The 18,610-nt window shown below is 35.6% G+C and overlaps 1 protein-coding gene across 5 annotated transcripts in view; it reads right to left on the bottom strand.

The window, feature by feature from the left end:
• Positions 1-18,610, bottom strand: part of TLL1 (tolloid like 1) — a 182,537-nt gene that overhangs the window by 73,098 nt on the left and 90,829 nt on the right. For all 5 annotated transcript variants that reach the window (XM_084518162.1, XM_084518165.1, XM_084518163.1 and 2 more), the window contains 4 exons: positions 14,974-15,152; positions 13,005-13,110; positions 8,710-8,834; positions 2,688-2,803 (listed from right to left, as the gene is read on the bottom strand). In XM_084518162.1, coding sequence (XP_084374288.1) covers positions 2,688-2,803; positions 8,710-8,834; positions 13,005-13,110; positions 14,974-15,152 — 526 coding nt within the window. The remainder of the gene's footprint in view (positions 1-2,687; positions 2,804-8,709; positions 8,835-13,004; positions 13,111-14,973; positions 15,153-18,610) is intronic.

The raw sequence follows: 18,610 nt of genomic DNA, 5'->3' as shown, positions 1-18,610 counted from the left end.
TGGGATATTTAGCAAACACCAGACAGTACTAACTAAATTTTCTGCAAGTGGCATTTTCCTCATCTCACCTAAGGAGTTACCTGTCCTATTTCATCATTCACTTAAAAATTAAGGAAAAATAGGAAGTAATGTAACTTATTCAGAAAGAAAGGTTAAAAAAAAAAAACAACTAACAACACTGGCAGAGTTGAAAGTCCCCATGCCAACAACACCTCTACACACCAGAAGGAGCGATTCACCCTGGAAGAGGGCATACAGTGTTACTAACACCATCCTCCCCCAGAGATTTTTCTATGTATAGGTATACTGTGTACAGCTATTTACCATGTAGTCTTAAATCTCAGGAGAAAGTAAAAGGTGAATGAACTGCCTTGTTTTAGTCATAGGGATGCACATATTTATTTTACACTGGGCTGCCAATTTATAATCTTTACCAATAAAACAATTACTACAGCCAGAGTGTACCACTGCAGTCCTGTCCTTCACTGATTTTCCTGACAAAGATCAGAGGTGTCTGTACATGTAGAAAGCAGCATGGATAGAATAGAGTTCTCTAAACTATGCTCAAACAGCACAATACTAAATCTCAGTAAATAAGAGACAAGAGCTAAACAATCTGGACTGATGCTTTTTCAGTTTATTTTTAGGTGACTAAAGTGCTCACTGATGTTTCAGAACATGATGTGATGTACTTATATGTACTCTAACCACCATCTGACATTTCTGAGATCTATCAGGGTCAAAACAGCAAAAAAGGAAAGACATAGATTTAAATATATATTTATTTCCCTTCATAATGTGAATATGTTATCATAAATGGCTGAAAAAACTTGGGATCACGCATAATAAGTGTGTCCAAGGCAACATGCAATATGCATTAGTTAACATTTAGACCTCATTTCTGCCACTCCACTGTCTGCATCAAGTACTTGCTGCAAATAAAGTAAGGCACTATCCTGTGGGAATAGCACTGACAAAACAGATTTTTTGGCATTAGCACAAATATCATTTATGTTGTTCTCGCTGAATTCTATGGAGACTATGAGAGCTGGAGGTCAGAACAGTGCCCTACAGACAGGACGTAATACGTCAGATTACAACAAGAAAACAGGGTTTAATCATTTTCTCCCTTGGAGAGGGGACTAGGATTGGAAGGGAGCTGGTCTCCTTATATTGCTGATTTCAGGACAGGGCTTAAGCTTTTCTACAGCTCATTAGTGGTAACAATCTCAAGGCATTATAATAGTACTACAAACATATTATAGTTACCAACATTCGCAGATACAGTTGTGCAAACTTGTGAGTGTGCTATAAATTTTAAGCGTCATAATTTTCCAACTCATATATTAATGTTATTTTCAGAAGCCAACAATAACTGTAGATGAACATTTGACTTTTATAACTGAGAAACAGGAAAGAAACCTAAGCCATTTTTGTTGTTAAGAAGCTGTGTGTAAGAAGCAACACAAATAACGGGAATATAAAGTTACTTATCTAGATTACTTTGCATCTTTTGTGCAACCCTTCTCTTATTCAACTGTTTTCATTCGTTTTTCCCTGCAAACCTACAGAGCCACCCACACCTTCCAAGCATGTTTATTTTTCCTCCTGTCACTGGCTCCTGCCCAGAGGAGGGTGAACACAGTCCAAATGACTTCGCTTTCATTCCTCACACTAGCAAATGCTTTTACAGCTCCTCAGGGTGCACATCAGGGACATATATTCTTGGTGTCTACTAGGACCCTAACCTGAAAGAAACACAGAAAAAGTAATCCAACTTGGAGAAACTATGTCCGATATTGAGTGGGAGAAAACTGACAAAACTGAAATATCTGGGGGCAAATGCTCTGTTTTCCTCTTTGGACTTCCCAGTTTTGAGACTGGTGGTGGGTCTGAATTCTCAGCCTTCAGGCAGTATTTGCTTAATATTGGCTACTGCTTCCTGTAAAGAAACTTACAATATTATTTTCCCTGCATATTTTGTCTGAACATGAAACTTCTCATTTCTCCCTCTATCCTTATTTAGAGGCAGGCTAATATTTGAGCCAATACTTTAAAGCAAGATTCAGCTAGTATGTTTTGAAAGTGTACACAAGAAAAACAGGTTTTGCTTTCAGTGGGATGGCAAACTTTTCTGCCCAAACTGCTCTCACCAAACCAATCTCTTTATCCACATTTTCCCTAAACTGACACCCAGAAATTAAAACCCTATGCATTAAAATAATACCAGGGACACCCAAAATACCACTTTTTTTCCTTTATTACTGTTTCACAAAATCTCTTTCAGCATAACAAGGATCTCCCTCAGGCTGAGCCCAGCTACCAGTCCCAGGCAGCTCAGCTTGTCTGAGCCCGTACTGGAGAAGAGACCATCCCAGAATCTGAACTACCTCTTTGCCAAGACGCCAACTGCATTGAAAGCCAGTTTTGAAGGGGTTTCATGACGTAGACACATAGCAGACTGAAATCATGACTTCATTTCATGTGGAAAGCCACTGAATGGATGCTACTGTGGTCTACTGCCACAGACCACAGTCAAATCAATGGCACAGCATTCATGGTCCCATTCAAGAGACATGGCCTATGGCCTACCATGATTTTCAACTATTCTGCAAGCTTTAAACATAAATGCAACATTTTACTTTAAAAATAATATCTGTGTTTAGCTGAGAGAATGTTAAGAATACCTTTTCTCCTGGGGTCACAGAGATTCGCCATATGCAGTGCGTGTAGGAAGGATAACCATTTGGAAAGCCTGGAGAAGAAAAGTTGCCTGTAGATTCCTGCAGTGTTTCTCCACAGGCTGAAAGAAACAAAATACAGTAAAAATATAAAATTGAATGTGCCTACCAGAGAAAAATGTCTTTCCAATATCTATTTAGAATGCATTTAACTCACTGCAGATGCAGAATGGAAAACAGACTAGTTATTTTATGATTTATTCAAAACAGTGATTTTAAGCCAATCTGACATTCATTCCATTTTACACAGGATGTTTTTATTCCATGAACTGTTTCACTTGTGTGCTGTCTGCTGACTTAACCAAAATTACAGCAGTCTTAAAAATGTCATTGCTGTCCATCAACTGCAAAATTATATATATAACTATTTTGCAGGGAAAAAAAGTTAGCCACACCCTTAGTCACATCCTTTATGAACTAAAACAAACCTAAAACAAAAACTGACATGGTGTGATTGCCACCATACTGGAATTTTGTCAGAGGTTTCATTTGATTTAGTACTTTGCCCACATGAGAGACTGGGCTGACCTAAAGTCACTCATATACATTGGTATAGAAAACTTAAGTCCTATTTTCAACTCAATCTCTTGCAACAATGATTTGTAGAGAGAGTAATAAAGCAAAGCCAATGTAAAGTCCTAAAGTACTGAAGGATTTTATATTCTTTATTATTGAAGCTTTTAGAACCTATATCTCACCCATCAATCATGCTACTAGCTGCTGGCTGACTGATTAATAATTCCCCTGCACACTAAAATACAGCATTGCAAGCTCCTGCCATCCTTCCCCATTAAAACTGATTCTGGTAGGCTGTCACACCTCAGTCAGTCATCTTTTTGACCTTCAATCAAGTTGTTTCACCCACTGATTTTGCAGGTGTGATATGAAAGATGTGAATTTGAGAGTATTATCCCATGACTGACAGTGTAATCAGATCTGCAGTGCTTTCAAATTATAGCACTGCCAGCAGGTGAACCACTGTATCCATCAAAATCTCAATGAATTATAAATGATCTGGAAAATCTTTAAATAAAAGGGGACAAAAGATTGTTTATGACAAAGAAACAATGCAGCTGTAAAGGCTGTCTTGTTAAAATGCGTCTAAGATGTAATCTGACAACTACACTGTAATATCAGGCTTAAGCTACATTCAAGGCATTAAACATGCTCTCTGACACTGAAATGGTTATTATGATGAGGAGAGAAAAAGATTTTTGCAGCCCCCCAAAAATTTAATAGCTGAAGTTACTGTCACCATGTTCTTTAGGAATGGGAAAAAAAAATAAAATAAAAAAAAATCTTTTCCTCCTGTCATTAAAAAAGTGGGTTTTATGTCTAAAAAAACCACAGACATTCACAGAAAATGACACATATACAAAAGGTATTCAGTACTAAATAATTATTTCTGTACAAAGCCTTTTCAGTGAAAACGCTATATCCATAATTAACCACAGTTTATTTTTAACATGGCAATGAATGAAAACTTGAATAAATTGCAGAGTATTGTACTCCCATTCCTCAAGTGCTATTGAGCTATATCATAGGTTACAATACATATGCAAAGCATCTAAGAGAAGACCAAGGGTAAATTCATAGTGTTGTACAGGAGCAGAGGAAACTAGAACCCAAAGCAGAGATATGCGGAGCAGGAGACATGCTGACAGTTAAGGAAAATCCAAGTGTTTCACTCTTAGATCAGAAGAGCCCTTAGAGCCCTCCCTTATTCCTGCCTTTATGCATGGCTTCAGTCAGACTACACTGCATCAGCATACCCTCAGAAGGAGTACAAATATAATTTCAAATTTTAGTACATCATCTTTTTGCTTTAGTTAAATAACTATTTTGCCAATGTTAGTTACTAAGCAAGCCTTCAGCAGATGACACATGCATCTGATGGAGAATGCTCTTTGTCCAATCTTCTCTGTTCACGTTGCATTTTTTCATTTAAATTTAACTTCAACTCACAAATATTGACATTATGAAGTCATGCCATGGACATTTATACATAATGTGAAGTATGTAAGCAAGCAAAATGCTATCCAAGTATTTGAGACATACTAGAAGTCAGTTCAAATGCAGCCCTGCAATTAGTAAAAGGGCAAGAGGAAAAACACTGGCATAATTATCCCTTACTCTATTAGAGTCCTTAAGTAACCATTTATAAAAGTAAACTAACAGAGTATAGTAGCTTTTGAACACTCTTTATGACCAAGAGAAATTCTAAAATGTACAGGATTATTTTCTCCATGCTCCATATACAGAATTTACATATAGACATAAAACTACATACTTCAGCAGAAGAAAAGCTGTCATTGATTTTTTTTTTATATAAAAGTTAAAGAATAAAGCTATATAGCACAAAGCTAGCTCATCTAACAATTTAACTTATGTAAATATTAAATGCCTGTGAGCTCTCCAATGAATCAAAATTTTCATAAATACTTCTGAACATAAGGCAAGCATAAGAAAAAAATAATAATTGGATAACTTCTATTAACATAACTAGAATTTATAAAATAATTTTGGGTTTTATATGTTTCACAATATCTACAATTTATTTTTTAATTTCTGGTTACTGAAGGGGAATGTAGTTTAAGTTAATCAATAGCTGAATTAATTATCTGTGGAATCTGAGTTCCAGGCTGGTTTCCAGAGCTGATGTTAAAGGGTTAATATTTGAGCTCTTCTTATTTAAAGCACATTCCTCTACAATTGGTCAGTGGTTATTGAAACTGTTAAAACTCTGTCACTAAAGAATTTAAGGTTTTTCTCTGTAACTAGACTGTGCAGCTGCATTATTTGTGAATAGGCTTGTAAAATGGTATATTTTACACATTTTAGTGTGTTACAGTCCATGAGTAACAGACTTCACTTTGGAAAAGAAAGGTAAAAGTAAAAACATAATAACAAACACATACTTAAATTTCCTCAGAACTAGTTTTCGTGTATTTCATATCAAAATAAATTAAATGCAACTTTTATCTCATAGACCTCTGCTTTACAAATCACTTGTATATTTTTTTAATTCTGTAGTTAATCATTATCATGGCCAATGCTTTCTCCACTTTTTTTTTCTTCCTAGATGTCATGCCTTATATGATAAACTCATGAAACCAAAAATTTAAATCGGTGGGTTACTGTTGACTCCCCTTTATAGGAATCCTAGAGAAAAGAAATATATGAATTACAGGGAAAAGGTCTTAACATAAAAATTTTAATTTTTCTTATGTAGTCAATAAAGACTGGCTTTTGAAGGTGGATGTTCTTTTCTAATCTAGAATCTAGTAGTCAAGGCAGTAAATTAAGCCTGAGGAATAGCAAGAACATCAGAAAGAACCAAACTGGGTAATCTTCATCTGTTCTTTTTCCACACATACTGTCACAGATCCTGGCAATTTGGAAATTTGCTGAACTTCTTACATCTCCCTTCTCTTCATCTGAGCAACCTTCTACTGCCATCCATTATTCAGTCCCACTCTGCCCACTTTTCTTGTCCTCTCTTTCTGCCTAGCAGCATACTTCTCTATCATTTTCTATTTCTTATTCTCTTGTTCCTATGAAGTTACATATGCATTTTAAATCAACTGCAATTTCTACATACATGTAGGACTACGATAGCAAACCTACTTAACTTTAGCAGTTGCACCAAAAGAAATAATGTTCTGTTATCCTATCGAGCAGACAAAACTGTAATACATCCAGCCTTAAATATCAAAAACTCTTCTCAGATGGCAAGACAAATTTAAAAATAAGGCTGGCAAAGGAGGGACTCTCAACTCACATGCTTGCTTTACGTTGTTACATGGCAGAATAATGAGACCTTGATTAAAATGCAACTAGATCCCTATCAGCATCTATGTTTTCTTCTGACAAAAATCCTAAGAAAAAAATAAAACTAAATCAAAATTGCTGTTCAAAGGCCACTGAGTCCTGGCACTTGCTCAGCTGATGAAAGACAGCTTCACCAATCTCAAATCTGCTTCTCAGTCACTAAGATCTTTCCTGAATAATGTTACTGAATATCCTGCCTAGCTAGAACAATCCAGGAATCAGCTGCCTCACTACTGCACCTGATTTCTCCAGGAGCCCTGAGCTCAGCTTCATGCTCATGGGCCCCAGAAAATGCAACAGGCTTCTCCAACCAGAAACTGCTTGTGGCACTAACTAGAACTCCAAGAGAAACATATACAATACTGCAACATTTATCAAAGAAGCACGTACCTCTGGGAAATACTGATTTGAATTCCTATTTCCTGTCCTTTAATTGTATTGCATTTAAGGCAAAACAACTGAGCACATGAAACTGAACACTGACTTTAAGCAATATTTTGAATATAATGAAAGAAATGATAACTCATTATTATACATTTTCATGAATTATATGAAAAGGACATTTTCTCTGAATAACTATTTGAACATTAGCTCTAAAAGCCCATTTTCTCTTTCTCAGCACTCAACAACCAAGGCTGGTGGGTTGTTTTTTGTTGGTGGTGATGGTTTTTGTTGTTTTGTGTTTTTTTTTTACACTTTAATCAATGTGATAAAAGACACTGGCTATGTTCACAGCTATTTTGATTCTATAGAATATTTTTGTCTTCAAAAATTTTGTTATCAATATACATGTATACATTTATTCTCTGCATTTATGAAACAGTTACTGTCTATATACTCTTATTAGATAGAATGCTGCCAAGAAGAATTATATTATTCAAGTTCTTTCCATACCAAAAGAACAGAAAAAAAAAAAAAACATTATTCTAACTAGAGCAGTTGTTAAAGAAAATATGTTAAAGTGGTTTCTCCTCTGGTAAAACCATGAGCACTGTGCATGTTCTCCATATACAGAACATTATGATTTGATGTACTTACAGTACAAACCAAAAGTATATTTCAGCAATATAACGCACATCAAATCAGATCTACATCTTCAGTATAACCCACTGATGCTGATACAAATCTCCATCACGTCAGTCCTTCTGTATTGATCAGATGGTAAAAAGCAGCCATATAGCTGACTTGAAACAGTTACTGTGCCTTCATTAAGTCCCAAGAGGAGCAGGAGGTCTGTAAAACTTGACACAGAGTTGTTTTGCCTATCCTCCCACAATGACCTGGCTGAGAGATATTGTTCTGAAATGTTTCAGTTTAAACCAAAGCTTAAAACAGATTGCAGCTATAGCCAGAGCAAGAAAAGTAAAACCTTTTTACTTTGAAATTTCCACCATTCTGCTAGCACGTGGAGAAGAATTAGCTCCCATAGTATTGAATTTTGGTTACTCTGGAGTTGGCTCTCATGTCTCTGAGACAGACAGACAGTCTGAGATAAAATATTAATTTGTATTGAAATTATAAGATGCTAGGATGAGGCAGAAAATATTCAAATACTAAACATACCTTTTACAACTGTATAACATTTGTAATAAGACCTAGCCTGTTCATCCATAAAAGACAGTTTATACCTTAGATGTCATGGCCTGTACCAATTCCTGACATTTGGGGGGGGAGGGGGGGGGGGGGAAGTTTGTTCAGAGCTGATTGCAATAATTTAAATTTACTCATTTCACACTCCACTAAAATTCAGAACAAACAGGACTCCAGTCCTGATGTACATTAGAAGCAACTCTTCTGCCTAATTTCACAGCTCATTTTACCCAGCAAATATGTAAACCAGAAGTGACATTAAACATAATTACTTTTCTAGTCATTGAACAACTAAGCAAAACAGACAGAAACATCATGAAACTAAATATTGTTCCATGCAGTTTATCTATCCTTAAGTGCTTTGCGTTCCAGAGACCTTACCTACAAGATTTTTAATGATTCAGTTCTTGAACTGAATACGTCAGTTGCCAACATGGAACCAGACTACTAAGCAGCTGACACACACACAAAAAAATCATCTTTCAACTTGAATAACGAAGTCAAACAATTGCTAGTATGTGTTTTTTGTTTGTTCATGGTGCAATACCTGGACATCTATACAGCTTTCTTGCCTGTGCAATATCTCCTTTACTTAGACGGGTACGCTGGCCAATGGCAGGTCGTATACCATTATCATCACGGGAAGGGAGAATGGTATCCAGAAACATGCCCCTAAAAAAAATAAAAATAAAAAATAGACCCCAAAAAAACTATCAAGTTTCTATCATAAAACTCTCTGAGTTTGATGGATGTATAATGCTACTTTGTAAATCTAGAATTTACATTTGGCATAAAAGGGTAAAATGCAGAACATTAAATAGAGAAAACAAATTAGAAAAATTCCTCAAGCTGGCAAAACTTATGCAATGTTACAAAAAAGAATTATTCTTTCAGTACATCAATTAACATATGACCTTCTAGATTTCTATCAGACAACAGGAGGGAAAATTCTTACTCCTACAAGATTACACAGGGAAAAGGCAATGCTACTCAGATCATTAGATTGAAAAAAATAATTATGAAGTAATATAGAAGTACATAAATAAGACCCTGTAACAAAATTCTTAATCACAAAGTTCCTATTTCTAACAGAGTTTTAAAAAAAAGTCTTAATGTCTGACTTACATGAGTAAGAGCAAATAAAATCAGTCATGCCTGCAAATCCAATGTTTTCATGAAACATTCCCATGTTTTTAGTGAATATATATATATTTTTATTATTAATGTGAAAATATGGTTCCGTCAGGTGTTATAACAGATCTAACTCTACTTCAGCTGCTGCTCTTTCTAAAATATAAATTGGTTGCCTGGCACCTTCTTCTTGCTTTACAACAATATATGTCAACTTACCATATGTGATTTCAATAACATTTACCCTAAGTGACTAGGAGTAATAGAGAAGCAAATTTGATCCAAATCTGTAGTTTTATTCAAAATTTCCCTGATTTTAAATATGATTCAAAATATTCTCAAATTGAGAATAAATAGTCAAAATAGTCTCAAATTAATTTTAGAAGAAGAACATACAAAAATGTTCCATTATCATGTTACAGAATTGGAAAACACTTAAAATCCAATAAAATGGAAGTTAACAGATTAACCTGTTTCTGTTTCTCTTGTTCTTTAACTTTTTGATACTCTCTTGTGTCCTTGTAGGGCTTGTACTGAAAAGTCTGTCCTGGTTTCAGTTAGCACAGAATTAATTTTCTTCCTAGTAGCTGGTGGAATGCTGTGTTTTGGCTTAGAATGAGAAGAGTGCTGATAACACCCCGATGCTTTAATTGTTGCAGAGCAGTGCTTATACTAAGCCAAGGACATCTCAGCCTTTGCTCTGTCCTGCCAACGGGCAGGCTGGGGGGTGCAGTAAGAGCTGGGAGGGGACAGACCCAGGACAGGTGACCCAAACTAGCCAAAGGGGTATTCCATACCATCTGACGTCATGCTAAACAATATATAGGGGTGGCTAGCCGGGGGGAGGGGGCCGGACTGCTCGGGGTTAGGCTGGGCATCGGTCAGCGGGTGGTGAGCAATTGCATTGTGCATCACTTGTTTGTACATACTATTATTACTTTCGTATTATCACCATTGTATCATCATTATTATTATTGTTATTATTATTTTGTTATTTTTTTTTTCCTGTCTTATTAAACTGTCTTTATCTCAACTCACGGGCTTCACTTTCCATTTCTCTCCCCCGTCCCAGAGAGGGAGGGGGGAGGGTGAGCGAACGGCTGCGTGGTGTTTAGCTGCCGGTCGGGTTAAACCACGACAGTCTTTTATTGTTAATAATAACAATAATAATAATGATGATACAATGGTGATAATACGAAAGTAATAATAGTATGTACAAACAAGTGATGCACAATGCAATTGCTCACCACCCGCTGACCGATGCCCAGCCTAAGCCCGAGCAGTCCGGCCCCCTCCCCCCGGCTAGCCACCCCTATATATTGTTTAGCATGACGTCAGATGGTATGGAATACCCCTTTGGCTAGTTTGGGTCACCTGTCCTGGGTCTGTCCCCTCCCAGCTCTTACTGCACCCCCCAGCCTGCCCGTTGGCAGGACAGAGCAAAGGCTGAGATGTCCTTGGCTTAGTATAAGCACTGCTCTGCAACAATTAAAGCATCAGGGTGTTATCAGCACTCTTCTCATTCTAAGCCAAAACACAGCATTCCACCAGCTACTAGGAAGAAAATTAATTCTGTGCTAACTGAAACCAGGACAAAGTCAAATTGTTATTTTTATATATTGTAGGTCCAAAAAAATGAATGAACTTCAAGGATCTTTGTAGTCAGGAATACTGTTTATCAATATAGATTACTTTTCAAATGACAATAAATGAACAACCTTATGCACTAAGGGTACATACTACTCTCTTTACCCAGGCAGATTTCTTGTGGCATCACTACAGATTTTTTTTATTTTTTTTGGGGGGGAGAGAAAAAAGGAAAAAACAAACAAAAAAATAGCTTAGGACATTACTTTAATCTAAACACTGAAATAAATTACTTATGATATTACTTGGTTTCTAGAAATAAGGTGCATTAATATTTTTTTAAAGTGTTTCTTTCTATAAATTATAATCCTATTTTCCACCAAGTTTTGGAACAATCTGAAACTGATGCTATTCCTGTTTTGAAAAATGTTCAAACCATCCTCTTGGATGTCTTAGCACTATTCTGCTATGTACTTTAATACAGTAACAGCTAGTAACAGTTTTAATAAAGCATGAACTATATTATAGTGTGTGACTAAAACTTTGTGATGATTTGTGATTTATCCTTCTTATTCAGGTGAGTAAAGTCTAACAACAAACAACTGGCAATATTCCACACTGAGTACAACTCATGCTTTCAAGATAATTTACAGCGAATCTACATGACCTCAGGATTTTGATGTTTTTTTTTTTTTTTAAATAGCATGAAGTAACAACCTCTTGCACCTTGGGGCATGGCATGCCTATTCATGGCACTATCAGTTTTTGCCAGCTTGTAAAGTGGTGAGATCAGGGCCCAAAATTCAAGTTATCTTGATGTTGTCATTGCCCTAGGACTCTGGAGAGTTCCAACTTGTTCAACTGCTCCATTTTATATAGGTTCCTATAATCTCTTCCTTAAGGTAATTCATCTGTATCTGGATTAAGCAATATGACTAATATCTACCTCATGTAGAGCATTCCCATGCTCTTCCGGGGTGAGCTATGAATATGCTGAACACTTTCTTTGGTAGGATATCTTTTAATTATCCATCTATTTTTGGAGACAATAAGCTTAAGAAATGTGTTTTATGCTTGCAAGAAAGGCTGGTGAGATTTCTGGTGGTTTTCAGTTTACTTCTAAATTTCAGATTGCCTAGTGATTATCCAAAATCATAGCTGCTTTACAATATATATTATTTGTTAATGTAGTGTTTTTGAATTAAAATTCATGAAATTGTGTAAAAATGATTTTTCAAACAAGTTGTTGTGGTCTTTTTTTTTTTTTCTTCTCCCAGAATTTTTTTAATCTATATTACTCTGGAAATTGTAAAGAGTAATTAGCTGGACTGCAACTTTGTATTAAATATAATAGGAGACCAGGTGAAAGACTCCTGCTTCACTTTTTCTCCAGACCAAAGCTATCCGAGGTGAACAGCTCATTATACAGCTCTTCACACCCATTCAGAGTTTCAGAGTTTCACACTCCCATGTGAGCTGAGAACAGACCAGCCTGCAACAGGCTGGAGGAAAAGCAGCAGAACTCCTCATTATCTGGTTCTGATGACAGTGACAATCTGCACAAACAATACAGAAGAGGCTGCAGCCTCTGGTATAAATTGTTGGCTACAGCCTTTGCAAAGGCTGCAGTTTGCATGGTAGATTTCCTAATATTATAACATGTTCTACCCACATAAACCATAGTTACTCAGATGTTATGCAAAGGACACTTTCTCTTCAACAGATCATGTTATACTTAAAATGCCTAAGCATTTCATTCATTTGTTTTTTCTAAATGTAACCTTTTCCAGGATAGAAAAGTATTACCAAAAAAAAAGGCAAGTGCTAAAGAATTATGTTTCTAGATTATCTTGTCCTAAAAAAATGTAAAGAACTGAAGCAAGATTAAAAGTCTGCTTTGAAACTGTGCAGAAATGAAATGCATTTAAAAATAAAATTAAATTATTCAGACTTAAAATAAACAAGCTGTGTTTTGACTGCTATAAGGATACTATATAGCAAGGGATATTTTAATTGATTCTAGAATAGTTTTTTGTTTTGTTTTGTTTTTAAAGAAATACATTTCTTAGTATTCATAGAGAGGAATAGAATTAAAAGTCAAAAGGTATAACCTGAGACTCCAACCTTGAGAAGGTGTTCCTGGCATAGTGCATGATGCTGTCAAAATCATACGGTTCCCCAAGAGAATTCACCTCTCCAGGCTCCATCTTCAAGAAGTTGTATTCTTGACCTACAGATGATTGATAATTAGAGTCTCTGTAATATCTCTTTTTGTGAAGATAAAAAAAAACAAACAGGAAAAGAAAAACATTAAAGATCCTAACCTGATCACTCACTGACATGCATAAATATTTTGGGAGTAACTGTGTGCTTTTATTAACTAAGAGAACAGACACGTATCTTCTGAAATATTGACACTTAGAAAGGCTGTTTTCATTCACCTAACCCAAATGAAAAATGAAGTGCCCATATATTATATGCTGCACTTCATGAAGAATCCACAAAATTTTCTAGCTTGGTTCTTAATTTCAGAGGAGGATTTTAATTTCATTTTGACAGTAAACACTCTAGAAAAACCCTCCTCATTTTAGATTCTCTAGACTGGATACTAAAGTGACTTTGCTTCCACAAAGGCTACTGTCAGAGCAGCCATGTACTTCAAATACTAGAAAGTGACATTTTCATGAGTCTAGCTCTTACAACTTAACAAAAGTAGAACAGAAGCACGATACTTAGTTCTTAATTTCAGACCAGGAATTCTTTGCCTTAATCATGTATACAGAGAAACAAAGCACCCCTTAATCTAATTCATATTGGTATCTTGCATAAGTAAATAATAAATAAACAATGAACAATAAATTAAATAAATATTATATTAATGCTGTTTTATATATGAAATTATTATTAAATAAATAATAAAGAAAAACCCTACAGTAACATTAACATTATTAATAAAGTTCATTTGCATAGCATGACAAAAAACAACTGCCTTAGCGGTGATGAATTCCTTCTCTCATTTAGTGATCCTCAAGCTGACACCACACCACAAGAAGTGGTTTCAGCCAGAAGCTGGAGAGACAACTGAAAGAAGAGAGCAGGAGGCTAAGGATGACACTGCAGTGGATTTTCCCCATCACAGAAAAAGCCTAAGGGATAAGCACTTAACAGAATCTATGCAAGTTGGTGAGAGAGAATAGATGGAAAGCTTGGATATGGGAAGCCTTTCAGGACTTCAGAGACACACATCAGCTGCGAGATTTCTCCCAAGTCCTACCTGAGGTGGCAAAAGGTCTATTGTACCTCATATCTACTTTGTTTTCAAACATTTTCTATAGGAACAGAAAAATACTCCATGCTATCGCTGGACATTTTTTTGCTTCAGCTTCACACCTTCTTGAACCTTCAGAGAATTGCCATAGGTAAAAATCAGTGTTTAAAAAGACTATGTATAATTATGAACACTGCAAATTAAACGTGCCTAGCTTTCTTCCAGCTTGCCACATGACTCAAGCAAGCATAACATCTAGACTGACAAACAGATAACAGTCAGTTTCATGCTCTTGGGTTCCTCAGATGCCTTGCCTTGAGGACACCAAGGCCACCAGCTAAAGCAGCAAGCTCTGAAGGAAACCTGTGATTTGGAAACTATGGAAAGAGTGTGTTTCTGTCACAGATTCAGTGTTCAGCTTTCATTCCAAATCTCAACTTTCTGGACAGATAAACAGGAATCTATCTACATGTCTCTAGTTATCATTCAGTAAAGACTATGAGGGCAAAGGCATTTCTCAACCACGGAAAAATTAAAAAGGGCTTTAATAGTAACTTTTCTTCAAAGGTTGAGTCTGATTACTATTTCTCTCCTAGCCAATAACATTTAATGACTTGCAACTTGGCCAGACCTTTAGAAAATATTGTTTTAGTTGCAGTATTTTATTTTTAAGTCAGCTTGGGATCGGTTTAGCTAAGAGGAATAGCAAACAAATGCCTATTTTTGCTACTGTTACAGAGCACTCAGATTTAAGAAACTCAAGCAAATAAAGCAAAAGCAGATTTTTTTTTTTTCCCCCAAAAAATATTTATCAGAATATCTCACCTGGCTGGATGTTTTCTCTAATGATGGTGACGTGGTCATCTCGGTCTGGCCGTGTATGTTCATGCCAAAAACCTATAACGTGACCCAGTTCATGAACAACTATACCAAATTTATCACAGTTCTTGCCAATAGATATAGCTTGAGGACCATTTCCCCTTCGACCCACATAAGAACAGCACCTGTAATTAAAACACAAACACAGATGAAAGTTTTCATGTATATTTCTACAAACCATTTATGAAATTCAGTTAAAATCTGCAAAATATATACATATATTTTAAAAACAATCATCAGAACAATACACCATGAAGTTTCTGAAGTCTCTCAAACTCTAGAACTAGTGCAGGAACAACTTACTATTTAGTATTCCCAATAAAAATCACATGCATGATTTATAATTTTTATTCATTTATTTATTCAAGGTCTTCCATAAGATGCTAGCTGTGATCAACAGAATTGTCACATGTTCTTTTATTTCAGAATGACACAGGAATGCATTTTCACTCAAAGAATTAATAAAGTTCACTGGAAGTACCATTCTCACCCATATACTCACTGCTTTCTTGCCCATGCACTCTTACAGGCATGCACAGGGAAGTGGAAAAATCAAAAGGTTTCTTCTGCACTACATTTCTGTTGTATACCTGGACAGCACCCTCCAGTCTTGGTCACTCAGGTCTGATAAGTTTGCTTTTTTTTGATCTGAAAAGTCACCCTATATTATTAATTCTGTTTGTAAAATGATACAAGTGAAACAGTAGTCTGTTAAATGATTCAGTTTACATCCATTAGCATGCAGTTGAAAATACAGTAGGAATAGATATTAAATCCTGTGGTGCCACTGAGAAATTGCTCCACATTTTCTGTTCCTCTGGCTATGGGTGATGTACAACATTAACCGTAACTCTGTACCAGGAAGTTGAATGCTCTGAATATTAGTGAACCATTTCTTCTCCTACTCCTGTTTTCTTGCAATAGAAACCCTTAGGAAACTTAGTCACAGAAATTAATTTTCACAAGGGGAAAAAAATGCATCACAACCACTCCAATGTTTCATTCCTCTTCTGCTGTATTTTCATGATTCCAGTGCAAACTTAAGGAACAAAGATCCCCTTTTCAGCATTTATACTGTCAACTTTTATCTGAGAAGTTTGCTTCCTTTTTCATTAGAAAAGAAGTCTGCTGACTATGCCAGCAAAACAGAGAATCTAGAGTAAACAAATACTGAAGAAATGGAAGACAATCTGAAATTTAACAACCTGAAATTGTGATTCTCTTCCACCTCTGAAAATCTTAATTATTTCAAGCCAACATTATATTCCTTAATAAGAGTATGATTTCCCATCTGTAATTCTGTAATCTCTGTAATTCTGCAGTCAGGTGGAACAGAATTGTGCTAAGCAAAAGTTCACCTCCACTTCCTCCCACTTAAAAAAAAAAAATACATCTGATGCAACTTTTATGTAGTATTTGGTCCTTGAGGAGGTCAATGGTAGCATGGAGCATGATTCTATCCTTCCTATACCTCTGTGGGCAATAAAGGAAGGGCAGCTATGGGAGCAATACCAATAACGAGTTCTACAGACTTGAACATGTGCTTCTTTTTACTTTCAGGTTTTGTGGTAGCAGAAAGTTTTCACTACAGTTAATCAGCTGGTAAGTCAGCCTTGATTGGTCTTTTTTGCCTCATACAGCTAGATTTCTAAAACAACCTAATATGAACATTAGAGGAATACAGACATGAACATTTTAGTTGACAATACCTGTCCTTAGTAAGCATACACTGTTTTTGCAGTTTTTGTTAAAATGAAGAATAGATATAACAAAGAAAAAAAAAAAAAAAAAAAAGATAGTAATATCTTAGAATTATAATGGCCACAACATTTATTTTATACAAAAGATGTTATTATAACAGCCTCAGAGGGTTGTATCAAGAATTTTGAACCTATCTTTAAAATACTGTTGGGGAAAAATGATTTTCACATTATTATAATTCCTTATTACACTGACTGTTTTTCATATGTTACTATCCTCAAAATATATAAAGAATAGATAATATGTATAAAATATATAACAACCTTTTCTTTCCTGGTTTAGGTAACTCCAAGGACGGGTGTAAATACCCATTTTCTTTAGGCCACTGTGCCACTGTCAATATTGCAGTTTATGTGCTACCCCTCCACATAAAAGCAAAATTAAATAAAAAATACCAGTGCCTGTATTTCCATAATCTATGTAAACTGTATTCATCCAAAATGAGTATATACAATATTTGATATAGAAATATTAATTTCTATATTAATAATACATAAATATTATTATTAGTGCTGATATAAGTAATGGTAGTGGAAATACTACCTTAAGAGATGCACTAAAGATACAACATAGGTGATAAAATTGAGCAGAAATAATATTAAAATTAAAAGCTAGAGCAATCATACCGTTTTATCTCATGACTCCACAGTGGATTTCACCTTTGTACCTTATATGCTGACATGGTTCTGCTTAACATATTTTTCAGACTCTATGTTTGCAGAATAAATACTATGGCTACGAGTGAGTAAGCAAACATAATTAAAGCACAACAATATTTTCAATGTTGTTATTACCTGGGGTTTTATCTTTTACTAGTCAGTCAACTTACTTGAATAGCTTTCTATCAGAATAAGGAAATACCAAAGTTCACACTCTCTCTTATTCACTCAGGACAAGCTTTAGATCTTAAAAGAAATTTGTTGTTTTTAAATCTTTTACACAGTGTTATTTACAGTCCCATTCTATTACAGAGGGAATGCTGGAGGCAGTTTGCATTCCGAGTCAAAGGTAGCAGGATGTGCAGTAACTTCATTCTCAGAAAACTTCATTCATTTAAAAGGACGTTAAAGAACTTCTGTCCCCAGTACCAAATTCCCAATTCATTGCCATAGGCAGTAACTGTATGTACACCAAATTAATCTGTCAGTTTTAGGCCTCAGACTTCAAATCTTTTAGAAAACATTGATCCTTAGCTTTGAATGCCTTGAAAGTAAGAACTACACTATGGGATTTGCCTTGGCAGTCTACAGGAAGCCATAGTAGAAAACAAAAATCAATCAGAGGAAGTAATCCACATTCTGTGAGAGCATTCCACCATTTCCTTAATTGAAATTAGTGAGTTAAGGCTCCCTACTTTTGTTAAGGTCATGCACATCATTATGGTAATTATACTATATTGGTCTTGGGCGAAGAGAGAAAATGAACTGACAATGCTTGATGGTTGCTTTACATATAGAAAAGCATAAAATGCCTGCAATCTATGAAAATTCTAAATTGGGATAAAATATACAATTTGAATAAAATTCTACTGATTCTTGCTTAATTCCGGTTGGAAGGGACCTCTGCAGGTCTTTAGTTCAAGCTCCTGCTCAAAGCAGGTCAGATAATACAAGCCAGACCACAGTTGGTCAGACCTTTATGCAGTTGACTCTTGAAAACCTCCAAGGATAGAAACAGCACAGCTTCTCTGAGCAATCAACTCCCATGTGTGGCTCCAGCCTTTCACTGAATATTCCTTTAGGATACAGGACACTTAGAAGAAAGTGAACACTGAACACCTAAGGCCCAGCACATTTAGAATTGTTTTAATACTGGTCTGCCC

The sequence above is a fragment of the Aythya ferina genome (genome assembly GCF_964211825.1).
Source record: "Aythya ferina genome assembly, chromosome: 4".
Lineage (NCBI taxonomy): Eukaryota > Metazoa > Chordata > Aves > Anseriformes > Anatidae > Aythya > Aythya ferina.
This window is presented reverse-complemented; position numbering and strand designations above follow the sequence as displayed.